General features: G+C 44.7%; 1 protein-coding gene across 1 annotated transcript in view; it reads left to right on the forward strand.

The window, feature by feature from the left end:
* Positions 1-12,801, forward strand: part of LOC132217309 (pregnancy-specific glycoprotein 22-like) — a 36,478-nt gene extending 23,677 nt beyond the window's left edge. The window contains exons 6-7 of the mRNA XM_059667396.1: positions 10,920-11,273; positions 12,524-12,801. Of these exons, the coding sequence (XP_059523379.1) occupies positions 10,920-11,273; positions 12,524-12,801 (632 nt within the window). The remainder of the gene's footprint in view (positions 1-10,919; positions 11,274-12,523) is intronic.
* The last annotated feature ends 733 nt before the right edge of the window (positions 12,802-13,534 follow it).

Here is a 13,534-nt window from a genome sequence, read left to right on the forward strand (position 1 = left end):
ACAAGAAGTAATGAAAAGCGTCATAAGTTGTGTCAATTTTCTAAAGGCGAGCACTTTAAATAGTCAACTGTTTTCGCAACTGTGCAACCAGTTGGATGCGCCAAACAATGCTTTGCTATTTCAGACTGAAATGAGATGGTTTTCGAAAGGAAGTTTTTTAATCAGAAAGCAAGACCACAGTTCGAAGCACTTTTCAGTGTTTAAAGTGAACTGCAGAAAATAGCTTACTTGGTTGACATCTTTTCCATCTTGAACGGGTTAAATTTATCACTGTAAGGACCAAAAGCAACATGCCTCTACTTGTCTGAAAAGTTCCGAACACTCCAAATGAAACTTCAGCTTTGGCAAAAAAAAATTGGATGGAAATACAGTTTGCATGTTGCCTACCTTATCTGCTTTCTTTGAGGAACATGACCTTGAACCACACAAAAGTATTACGATGATAATTTCTGTGAAAGAACACTAGCACATGTTTGCAGAGGAAACATGAGTGTGGAAGGGCTCCCACAGGGCTCCTGGCAGAAGGGAACACTGTAAATAAGCCCACAATTGGACTGGATGCAAATGGGCAGCCTCAGATTCTGCCAGTCTGCTAGCTACTTGGTGCCAGGGGCCAGAGAGCGTGCACAGAGACTCCACGCAGATCTGGAAGGTGGAGCCCTGTTCACACAGCTTCCCAGGCTCTTGTTTTTACACTTCCTCTGAAATCTGTGTGTTGGATTGTTGAACCCAGTGCATGGGTTTACCCAGTTGGGGTCAGTCGCAGAGCCTGTAAGGGAAGGTTGTTTTTGGGGAGCCTGGGAAAAAGAGCAGGGAGTGATGACTGTAGAACCAGCTCTGGGCAGAGGACTTTCCCAAGCCAGTTTCAGGTACAATAGAGAACACCTTGTCAAAGAGGACTTATAGCCTCAGAGGTCATCCCGACACACTGCCACCCAGAGGCAGAGCCATGAACTGACTCTTCTGTAAATACAGATAAAGGCTGTCTGGAAAACCAATATGGCCTGCCTTAAAATCAGGACTGTGGCTTAACATGGAGTAACAGTGTATCAGAGGGCAATTCAACATTCTCCTGAATCCCTGGCGTGCCACAAAGAAGAGTAGAAGATCTGAAGCAACTTCATTACTGCACATTTTTAATTATTATTTTTTCACCTTTTAACTAAGAAACCATTTTTTTTCCTTTTTTATCACCTGATTTTACTCTTTTAATTAATACATTTTTATTTTTAACCAGTATTATTACTACTTCCATTTTACCATTTTTTATAGTGTCATTTTATTTTCTCTTTATTTTATTTTGGGACTAGTGTTCTCCATTCCATTTTCATCGTTCCTTTAGCATCATTTTTCTTTACCTCCATTTTGCCTCTGTGCTAAAACCCTCTTCCCCACTTTTCCCCTTTTGCTGTCCTGTTTCTCTTACCTTATTCCTGCTTTAGATTTTCCCTATTCTTTTTACCCCCTGTCTAAATTTCACCCTACTTATATATCCTATTTCCAATCACTTGCTCTAAATCCTTATACACCTCTCCCTTATCTTTCTTCACTATCCAAATTTTTTTGCTTCTTTTCTCTATTATTTTGTTGTTGTTTGCTTGATTGTTCAGTATATTGGTTTTTTTTTTAAGGATTGTTTGTGAGGTTGTTCTGCTTTTTCTTGTTATTTTTCTGTTTCTCACCCTCACCCCCTACCCCCCACTCCCTGGTTATTTTTCTGCTTCTGGTTTCCCTTGCCTCCCTTGATATTATTGGTTGTTAGTAGTTCGTATTCATTTCCAGGGATCCGTTGCTGGAAATTATTGGGATTAGTGGTGGTTCTATGGCGGTTTTCTCCTCATATGAATAGTCTCCTCCCCTCTTCTACTTCATTCTCTTTTCTCTCTTACTTTTTTTTCCCTTCTGTTTTCTCTTCTATCTTTTTCTCTTCTTTCTTCCTGATCCTGCAACTCTCTTAGCTTGGGTGGCCACCTTTATTTGGGGTTATTAATACTGTAAATACATTTGTGTTCAGTGCCTGGTACGTTGTGCCTTGTTGTGTTGTATTTTGTGCCTTTAAATCAACACAGCAGATCCAAGAAACAGCAGCCTCGTGATAACCACACGCTCTCTCTGAGGAACAGTTGCTGGGTGTGAAGCCTCCCTCTACCAGCCACAAGAGCCACCACAGCTGTGAACAGCACCCATCAGAGGACCTGCTAACAAAGGAGGAGCAGCTGCTACCACAAACACCCAAGGAGCATCCACAGCCCAAGGAGCCACTGCCACCCAGGGAGCAGCCACCGTAGGACTGTGAATACTAGTGATAATAATAGTTACACTTGTTCTTTGGACTTTTCTCAAACTTGTATATATAGCCCGATTTTTAATAACGACTAAAGGTGTATATGATAACTTTTGTATTAGTAATAATACTTTTTTATGTTTTCTCTTTTTGAGACAGGATAGTAAGAAACTAGGAAAATTCCTTGGCAAGTGGAATTAGGCAACTGAGACACACAGCTGAACAAACTGGCCAAGCAATTTACAAGCAGATGCAGAAGGCCACCAGGATGGAGTGCTCCGGGTGCCTAGTAATGGGCAAAACTGCCCCCAGCGAGACCTTCCCTTCCCTGTAATATTGCTGATAATGAGGTTTAGACTGCCTTCCCTGGCACTGACCTGTTATTAGAGAACATGTCCCTTAAAAGAGACACCTGGGAAAGCTGATGAAAATTCTATTGAGATCTTCCCCTGAGACCTCCGCTAAATCCGGACCTTTAGAAAGTAAATAAAATCGCTCAAGACAAAGAAGGCAGTGTGTGCCCTCCTCGTGGCACCCCCACCACCCAAATCTCCTTTTTGAGTGAATTTTCTTTCTTTTAATCACTATGTGGTCCCCATGAATCTTGCATCCAGGGGAGCAATGGGCAGCAGCAGCATGTCCGGGACTAGTTCCATCGTTGTGTCCCCTAAACTCTTTTACCTGTGAGCTGACAGCAGCCCCACCTAGACTCACTTCATTCCCATGTTGCTAGAGAGCCCAAACAGTCCTGCCTATTCTCCCTCCTACTGTCTCTACCCTAAGCCTTTCCTTGTTTCACTGTTCCAAGCTTTAAAAAACATACTTTCAAAATCACCTGAACTCAGGTTGTAAAATCTTTCTTGCACCATATCAAGAACCCACACACTGCAGGCCCGCCTTAAGCAAATCAATTCAGGACCTGGCTCCATTTCTGGTAACATTTTGAAATTTAGAAGGGATGCTATTGCAAAGGAAAGGAATGGGTTGTGTGTGTTTTTTAAAGAGAATTTAAAACTAAGTAGTTTTTCCTAATCAGTAGGTTTTTTGAATAAATATTTTTATTGATTTCAGAGAAAGGAAGGGAGAGGGAGATAGAGAGAGAAGCATAAATGATGAGAGAGAATCATACATAGATTGGCTCCCTTGTGCAAGTCCCCTGCGGGGGAAGGAGACGAAAGAATAGCCATGTGCCCTGGCTGGGAATTCAACTGTGACCTCCTGGTTCATGGGTTGGTGCTCTACCACTCATCCACACTGGCTGGGCAAGTTGGTTATTTTTTTTTTTAAGATTAAAAGCACTGTTATGTTTTTAAAGAAATTTAAATTTTTTATTGTTTAAAGTATTACATGAGTTTCCTTTTACTCCCATCACCCACCCCCCCCGGCCGCTTCCACCCACCAGCACATGCCCACACCACCTCTACTGTCAGTGTCCATTGGTTATGCTCATATGCATACATACAAGTTCTTTGGTTGATCTCTTACCCTCTCATCCACTGTCATCCATCATCGTTTGGACAGTCTGTTCGATGCTTCTATGTCTCTGGTTCTATTTTTGTTCATTAATTTGTTGTTCATTATAATCCGCAAATGAGTGAGGTCATGTGATATTTATTTTTCTCTGACTGGCTTATTTCACTGAACACAATGTTCTCAAGTTCCATCCCTGCTGTTGCAAATGGTAATAATTCCTTCTTTTTTACAGCAGCATAGTATTCCATCGTTTAGATGTACCAATGTTCTCTAATCCACTTGTCTGCTCTTGAGCACTTAGGTAGTTTTCACATCTTAGCTATTGTAAATTGTGCTGTTATGAATATAGGGGTGCATCTATATCCTTTCTAATAGGTGTTTCTGTTTTCCTGGGATATATTCCTAGAAGTGGAATTACTGGGTCAAATGGAAGTTCCATTTTTAATTCTTTGAGGAACTCCATACTGTTTTCCACAGTGGCTGCACCAGTTTGCATTCCCACCAGCAGTACACCAGGGTTTTTTTCTCCACATCCTTGCCAACTCTTGTCATTTGTTGATTTGTGGATGAGAGTCATTCTGACAGTGTGAGATGATACTTCACTGTCTTTTTAATTTGCATATCTCGGATGACTAGGGACTTGAGCATGTTTTCATAAGTTGGTTATTTTTGAATGACTAAAAAGCGATAAACCAAGAAGATCATGGGAAGATCTAGAAAGTTAGTCGAAAGAAATATTGAGTAAGATATATTTTTTTTAAGAATGCTAGAACGTGATTATGGGAATAAGCTTACACTTCAACATATCAAGGGTTACTAAACTATATTAATTAAAATAGAAGCTTTACAAACAAGGCCCTCTCTAATAGCTGCTGAGACATAGGAAATTTACTGATTAAACATTACTGTCTTCCTTGACTTTGGAATGTTTAGATGGTAATCTTTATTTATAGCATTGTGTTCCTACCATCTTGTTTTTGTATATAACTTAAGAATATAACTTCCAATTGCAAAACTAGCAGGAATCAGAACAATAATGAATGGCACTTGAGCATTTCCAATGGGAAACATAAGGACCATAGAAAATGGGAACCAATCTCCTGGTCAGATTATATTAATTGAAGAGTTTTATAGTTTGTCCTCAAACTATGAGTATATGTCATACTAGATGCAAAACACAGAGAAATGAGACAGAGAGTAAAACTTGGATTATAGGTTAGAAATAATACCGAGTGATTTTTTTTCAGTGAATTCCCATGGAACCTTCCTGCCTCCCATGTACCTGCTTTTCACTTTTAAGAAAATTCAGCCTTGACTTCCATCCGATGTTACAGTCTTGACACATCCCCAATGGTTGGTTGTTCAGAAGGACAAATGCTTGCACTAAGACTTCCTAGGAAAGAGCCTTCTTAGCCCTGTGGGAACACATTAGCCAATGAAAATATTCGTCATTAATGCATCCTTTATATTGACTTATGACGAAAATATGAACATGTTGACAAACGGGCCACATACTCAACCTGAAAAGCTCAGGGGAAGCCTGTGGTGGGATTTACAAACTCAGAGACCTACAGTAACCACATAGGATGGTCTTAAATGAACATTTTCTAAACAAAAGCTAGCCATGGTGGGTAGTCATATGTTAGGCCAATCTCTTCCCTAACAAAGGCCAATCTTCAGTTTAACGGAGCCTGTCTACAATAGCATACCTATGGAATGTTTGTCTAATTTCTTTATTTCCAGACTTCCTATTGCACTGCAGAACCCCTCATTATTATTGTCATCGTGTTGTTAACTGTTAACTATTCTGCACCCACCCATATAAAATTACCATGTGTCTACTTGTTTTACTTTTTATGAAATCTCAGAGATTTCCCCACTTTGCTTTCTCCCGCCTTCTAATATTTCACCAATGGAGTTCATGTAACCCCTTATGCCTTCTGTTTGGAGTGTAATGTATAAAATAAGAAGTAAAACTCCCACACTCTGAAGCATTTTCTCAGTCCATTGAGTTTTGGCTTTCCAGCAATTCTCATCGGTTTGGCTCAAATGAACTCATGAAAATTATCTACAGATTTAAACACTTCTTACATTGGCAGCCAAAAATTCCTACACATTTTATGTACACTCATCTCTTCAGGAAAATTCCAGCTTCTAAGCAAGGTTTTGTCTTTATGGTGACCTGCCCTTACCTTGCATCTATCCAGGCGCCTGTCAGAGTTTCTTCATCATCACAAAAGACACTTTTATCAACCCTTATAAATCAGAAAATTCCAAGTATTTTTGTTGCTAAGTTCTAAGAACCAGGAAATAACAGCAATTATCTTTGTGTGATATCACATAGTGAAACTGAAGATTTTTGAGGTTGGATCACCTGCCTAGAGTCCCACAGTCTGCATGTGGGCTCACACATGCCATGTATTGACACGTGAAATTGATGTTCCACCCCTTTCCATGTTCCCTCTGATATCAGATATACTGAAAGGTTAAATACTCCATTCCCCCACTCCCTGTGATTGAGAATCCAGATGTGAATTAAACTCAGCCTCTGAGATGCACTTGTGTGTAATTTGGAAGTTGGAAAGGAGATGGGCTCATTATTTCTGTTAATGTGATGGCTGATGGGTGGCCTCTGGCAGAAACAGCTAAGTCTTTGCCTGTGGGAGGGGGCTGTGCCAGCGTGACCTTTAAACCCAACTTCCATTGGCAACTCTTCCATTTCCATTTTTCTAGCCCTTTGATAATTTTACAAGCACCTAATTCTTTGTGTGAAAGACTTTTCTACACAAATGTTTATGGAACATTTATCTTAGAGCCTGTGTCTCCTTACAAGTTTAACTCCATGAGCGCAGGTCCCACATATTTCCTGCTCTCTATGGTGTTTCCAGGGCCCAGCCCTGTACACACACACCACAGATACTCAGTAAACAGTCATTAAGTGGATGAGGGAAGCCATATAATGGAAGCAGTTCATCATGTGTGACACTTGCAGTCAGATCATGTTCCTTTTCCACACGAAGGCCTTGGTGTCAGCCTGGGAGGAGGCCACAGCCCCTTTTTACAAGGGGATATTCCAGGGCCAGGTGTTTACACCACTTATAGTCAGGAAGCGGGATAGGAACCTCCTAACAGTAAGGGGCCAGACAACTCTGATTTCATTGCCAGGAAATCACAGCCCTCCACAACCCTCATATCTTAAGGGCATGGAAAGCAGGCCATGTTCTTCCTTTTATCACAGATCCCTGACCTTGCAGACATGAATTCTCCATACAAGATAGAGTTTCTCCCAAGACAGGAGGGTGCTTACACCTTCCTCAAGGAAATTAGGGGATGACTCCCCATTCCCAAGGTCCCTGGTCGGTATACAGCTGCCTGTGGCCCTTAAGGACATCTCACCATCCCAAGGTGTCCTGGGAAAAAGGGGAACTTCCTCAGCAGGATGGGAAAGGAGGACCCAGGATTTGGGGTTGCTTTCATCTCAAAGGAGCTGAGGGCACCACGGGGAGCTCTCCTCCCCTAACAGAGGAACTCACAGAGTCCCCTAGTTGACACTCCATGTGGAGCTGCTCTAGAACCTGGGCCCTTTGGGGAGGCCTATTGCAGATGAAAGGCAGGAACACAGGGGAATGGATGAACATCCCAATGCTGTGATGGGAAACACAGCGGGCATTTTCGCTATCAACCATCCAGGCCAGCACCCTCTCCCAAAAGAGTGCTCACCAGACCCTGGCTTTGAAAACCTGGAACAGAACATCCTCCTGAAACAGCATATCCACCAGAGGGGACAGCTCTCTTGACACTGGACTCATAATACTCTGGAAAAAGCCAGTCCTCTCCCTGGGCCCAGTCTGCCCTGGGATGCAGTCAGAAGGCATGAAACACAGAGGGACCAAGCCCCAGATGGCTGGCTCTTAGTCTAGAGGTTAGAGCTGACCTCTGTCCAGGGCTCACAGTGCGCTCCCACCTTCTGGAGCCTGGTCAGCATTCCTAGTGCAGTACCTGACATTGCCTGCAGGTCTCCTTTTGCCTTCTAGGGGCGATATTGAGAAGCACCTACAAAACACAGGAAATCCACACCTGAACTGGGCTTTGGCTAAGGAGGTGCAGAAGGAGACCTATTTCCATTCCCTGACTAAAATATTTTTCTGGTTCCCTCTGTCATGCCTTTCCTGTCCTACCTACTCTTTCCAGAAACTGTGAATGAAAAAGCAGCTGTGCAAGGAACCTGATAAACCCAGGGGGCCCCATGGCAGGCCTGACAAGCTCAGTGATGCACAGTGTTGTCTGATCACAAATGCCTAACTGGGCAGGTGATGGCAGGTAGTCATGTCCCAGGCCTACAGCTTCCTTAGAAAATGTCAGACTTTACCTTAAGTGAGCCCTTTGCCAGTTCTTATGCATCATGGATAACATACCTTTGACATCACATACCTCCAGCAAATTTTCTTTGCTAGACCCATTGAGGGCAGAGCCCGTGGCACCGGAATACAAGACCACAGAACACTCTCATGTTGCCTGGTTCCCTGTACAACCTCTGTACCTGCTATAAATGTTAACTATCCTGGACACTCCAAAGTAAAAATAATATGTGTTTCTCCATTTTGCTTTTTATTTATTTCTAGAGATGTCCCTGCTATCCTTTCCCTCACTTTCCAATGGATTTCATTCAACTTTTTCATCTTCTCCTTTGATTATAATGTAAAAAATAAGCCACAAAAATGCTATTCTTCTTAAGATTTGAGATCTTGATTGCAGTCATATGACATCAATTCAGCTGAAATACTCATAACAATCCTCCACGGGTTTGGACATTTCCGACCTTGACAGGGTCTAGGGGCAGCTGCTTTTTCAAGGATCTTTATGCTGCACACCAACTCATAACTGGAATCACACATGGGCAAGGTGATGTGTCCTCAACAAAGTTCCCCAGGCAGAGGACAGAGGCTGCCAGAACAGTCAGGGAGGACATGGAGTGGGTCAACCAACAAGGAGAGGGAGGGTCTCCTTTGTTTGGAAACATTCCCCAAGGTCCACAGAGCCCACAGCCACCTGGGCTCCCACCACAATTCTTGCTTCACACCTTACCCTTCCCACCTCGAAACTGCAGGTCCTTCTGAAACCCTTGGTGATGGGGTCTCTGTCTCTGGAAACAATGGCCAGGCTGTTGACAACCTGAGATAGAGGGAGGGTCCCCTCTGCACTCATCACCCAGCTAGACGCCTTCTCACAGCCAGTCACCTCTGTGGCCTTCCTGCTGGGAGGAAATCCCATCTTCCCAGCACATTTGAGAACAGAGGGAAGACCTAGTGCCCAGCTGGGTTTCTGTGTCACAAACAGAAATAATGCCCAGTTTGGGGCCTGTGGGGTTCTCTGTGCGGTGCTGACAGGCCCAAGGCCAAGATGCAGCAGGGTCCAATGTTGGGGTGAGAGGGTCACCCTCTCTGGGGACACATGCCTCCATTTGCCTTGCTGTTGCAAGTGGGCTCTACAGACCATTAAGGTCCACCTCCCCTGGGAGCTGGTCAGATGCAGTGTCTCTGGTCCACTGTACACCTGGCGAGTCAGAATCTGCATTTTAACAGGATGCGGAGACCCTCCCTGTGCACAGGAGAGGGGCAGGGCCCCCCATCCTCACTTCAAAGGGTCTCATCCTGGCATCCATGTAGATGGGCATCTGCTGAAGTAGCCTTTCTAAAATGTCACCTGGGCATCCTAATCCTTAAAAAGTTTTCACAGCAGATCCAATGCAGAGCCACGGTGAGATCCTTGTGACAATTTTTTGAGGTGGGCCTAGAATTCTTTTGCTGAAGGAAAATGTCAAACGTGCACTGACAGGGAGCTGTGGAGAATGACCAGGAACTGGACGCCTCAGGCCAGTGCTATTCTGGGCTCGTGTCTGTGCATGTGGAAGTTTGTGTTTGTATGTGTGTGTGTGTGTTGTGAGAGGCTTCAGCAGTTTCCACGGAACCAAAATACAGAGTAAAGGTAAACTGAAAGGGGCAACAGGGTTGGCAAAAATGAGGGGAGGGAGAGGGAGGGTCCTGGGCCCTGACCCAGCCCTGGCCCACATGACCAGGGAGGTTATCTTGCCCCAGCAGGAGGCTCAGCACACAGGAAGGAGGGACAGCACATCCCACCAGTCTGGACAGAGGTGCCTGGGAGCCTTACTGGATATCGAGCTCTTGTCTCAGAGGGAAGGACAGAGCAGGCAGCAGTCACCATGGAGTTCCCTGCAACCCCTACCCAGAGAGGACTTGTCCCCTGGCTGGGGCTCCTACTGTCTGGTAAGGAGGGGACAATCCGTGGGAATGGAAAGGAGGTTGGGAGTCGGAGACTGGCCAAGATCTCCTGGGGAGGACAGCACTCTGGGAGGGGAGGAAGGGCTTCCCTTTGGACCTGAGTGAAAGGACAGGGGTGCAGAGTAGTATGAGAGAGGGGGCTCTCAGCAGCAGGAAAATCTCATGATGTGAAAGTGGTGAGAGGGCCAGGAAAACCTCAATTGCTGTTCATTTTCTGTTATTCATCACTGAGTATTGAATTTTGACAACTGACCACAGTCATGACAATTTATTTCAGGTGATACCAGAAACATTTTAACCAGGGGTGCTAAACATTGTCACCACCACCAACTAAAAATATGGAAAAATACAACATGAGACGTGGTCAAGCCCAGAACACTCATTCATGCACCCACAGGTGTTTACAGCCTATTTCAGGCACTGGGGGCACAAGATCACAAAATCCCCTGCCCACATGCAGCTCACATTATACAGAGAGAAAAGAGATGAGAAGAGATCTATTTGTGATATCAGGTACTCACAAGTGCCCCAAAGGGAACAGAGCGGGACAGGTCAGAGAGTGAAGATAGAGGTTATTTACAGGATGTGGTCAGGGAAGGTCTTCCAAGAAGGCCCCTGAGTGTCAACAGGGATCTGAGGGCAGTGAGGAGGACAGCCACACAGACAGCTGGGAAAGAGTATTCAAAACAAAAAGTATAGGTTCCGAGGTGCTGAAGCCATGTTGGCCATGTTGCTGACCTTGACCAAGGAGATGCACACACGAACTCACACGCAAACCAAGGCTGAGAGATGAAGAGAAATGCCTCATCTCTCCATCCCAATACACAGATGAAGTACTGACCAATCTCTCTCTTCCCTTCTAGTATTCCTCTTATCCTTCTGGATCCCGCCCACCACTGCGCGATTTGAGATTGTCATGACCAGTGCTCTTGAAGGGCAAGATGTGATTCTACGTACCAAAAATAGGCCTCCAGGTGTTTCAGGCTTTGTTTGGTATAGGGGAATAGAGATGAACTACTATACTCTTATTGCATCTCTTGCATTGCATTCAAGGCGATCTCTAAGAGGGCCCGAATACAGTGGTCGAGAGACAGTAAACCTTGATGGATCCCTGACCATAAGAAAAGTCAATGTGTGGGACCTAGGAATCTACATCGTAGTAGCCGTCCTTCATAATTCACAAAAAGAAATTGGATTTGGACGGCTCAATGTATACCGTGAGTTATTGCTCTCTGACCTCTAGGTTTCGGGTGGGGTGAATTCTACTAACATACAGAACTGCCAGCTTTGGACTCTCCTCCATCCCCCTCTGCATCGTGTCCCAAGCTAGGTTTGGGCATTTAGTGCAGGACACACAGTGGAGACAAACTTCCTAAGGTCAGAGTTCCCTTCCCAGATTTCAGCCACACAGACATTCACCACAGAGGGAAGGACCAGTTTGATGGGAGTGAGTCAGCAGAGAGAGACCCTTGTCAGTCCAGGTCCCTGGGCACCTTTCCCTGAACATGTGCCTGAGATAGACCCTGCAGGAATCTTTAAGGACCTGGCCTGAGGGGCTCCCTGGGTTCATCACAGAGAATCCTAGTTTGGGCAGCCCCTCTCCAGACTCTGTCACAATGTCCTGACTCCAAAGGCCCTGGGGAGCGTGTGTCCGGTTGGGTTTTGCCTCCAGAAAAGGGCTGAGTGAGAACAACAGTTTTCCATATGCCAGATTCACAAGGCCCTGACCTGGTCTCTAGTTGGGGCTCAACACTAAGAGCCACGTCTGGGAAGAGATGGAGCCTGGTCCTTCACCTGAGGCAGTGTGAGGAGAGTACAACTAGATGAGCTTCCCAGATTCTTAGCTGGCTGTTCTGGGAGACTTAGGAGAGTCCAGAGAAAGGTCAGCATCCCAAGGGAGGAGCAGGAGAAAAGATGCTCCTGGCGGCTTCTCATCCACCAGGGATCAGCCCAGGGGATTCTCTCTTGGAGTCTGTCAATAACAGATGCCTCTTATTTGAGCAGTTTTCCTTCCCAATATTTATGTCAGATACTGTGAGTATTTTCTCATTAGTACATCGTCAGCCTGGCAGTCAAATATTCATTTTCCTTCACTGAGGAGAAAGTGAGGCACAGGGAGATACAGTCCCTAAGCAGAAACACGAAGACCATGAGAAATTGATCTGAGTCACTTGAGGTCTATCTTCAGCCATAGCCCCATCTTTTCCTCCAATCCCAGTGGCCTTATGAGATGTCTTTAGATCCCTAGATCAATCATTGGTTCATTTCCTTCCTTCTTAGGGGGTCTTCAGCTCAGAGGGGTAGATTTGGTTTGGGGAGGGATGGCAAATTTAGAATAAATTAATTTTTACTGTGGAACAAAATTACCCTCAGAACTATCAGAGTCAGGGCTAAGATCTTTGAGGAAGGTGCATGCCCCAGGTCTCAAGCTCACACTCAATCATTCTCTCTCTCTATTTCTTCACAGGGCCAGTGAGTGTGCCCATACTCCTAGCCAGCAACACCACAGTCACAGAGAATGAGGATGCTGTGGTCATGACCTGCTACACAGATGAGAGCTCCACCAACTGGTTATTCAATGCTACGCGTCTGCGGCTCAGAGAGAGAATGAAGCTGTCCCAGGACCACAGAACCCTCACCATAGACCCTGTCAGGAGAGAGGATGCTGGGAACTACCAGTGTAAAGTCTCCAACCCCGTCAGCTCCACTGAAAGTGCACCTGTAGAGTTATATGTCAAGTACTAGTGATCCTCCTCCCCTCCACTATGTTCTTAAACTAAAAATAATAAAAGTAAAAATAACGATGCACCTATTAGATTTCTTGTGGTGGTGGAAATTGCTTAGAAGACTTGCTTTGAATCAATAAATACTAAAAAATGTGAGCTGGCATTGTCATTATTGTTGGCCTAAGGTAACATTCCACATTGGACCCCATCTCTGGTTGGTCCCATTTCCACCATCTCCACAATGGAGGGGACACCATGCGCTTCACAGGAGGGGCAGTCATTGTGTGATGACTGGCAGGAGTAAGAGATAAGTTCACAGGAACATGAACTCTTTCCCATTCCAGGGAGACTTGTGGAGGGTGCCTGGACACTTGTGATGATGGGAATAGACAAGAAAACACCTATGTGAGATGCAACAGTGACTTTGACTCCCTGTTTGACTTCTCCCAAAAAATTACTAATGCCTTCTGGAGTATTCTTATGTTTATAGCAATAGACTTATTTGCATGAATTCAGTAGCACTCTGTCCTCTTTGTTGATAGAATAGAATTGCAAACGTAGGTAACGCAACCAAGTCATAGCAAATGTCCTAGTTCAAACTGATGCCCACAGAATTATAAATGACCTCATTTTTTATGGAGCTAATTTTGACCTGATGAAGACTTGTAATCTGTTTGAGAGGAGGGCATTACCCAAAGCTAGAGAGACTGCAGGTGAAGTGTGAGGGTGAGGTCGCCTAACCTCAAGGGGCT

The sequence above is a fragment of the Myotis daubentonii genome, chromosome 15, assembly GCF_963259705.1.
Source record: "Myotis daubentonii chromosome 15, mMyoDau2.1, whole genome shotgun sequence".
Lineage (NCBI taxonomy): Eukaryota > Metazoa > Chordata > Mammalia > Chiroptera > Vespertilionidae > Myotis > Myotis daubentonii.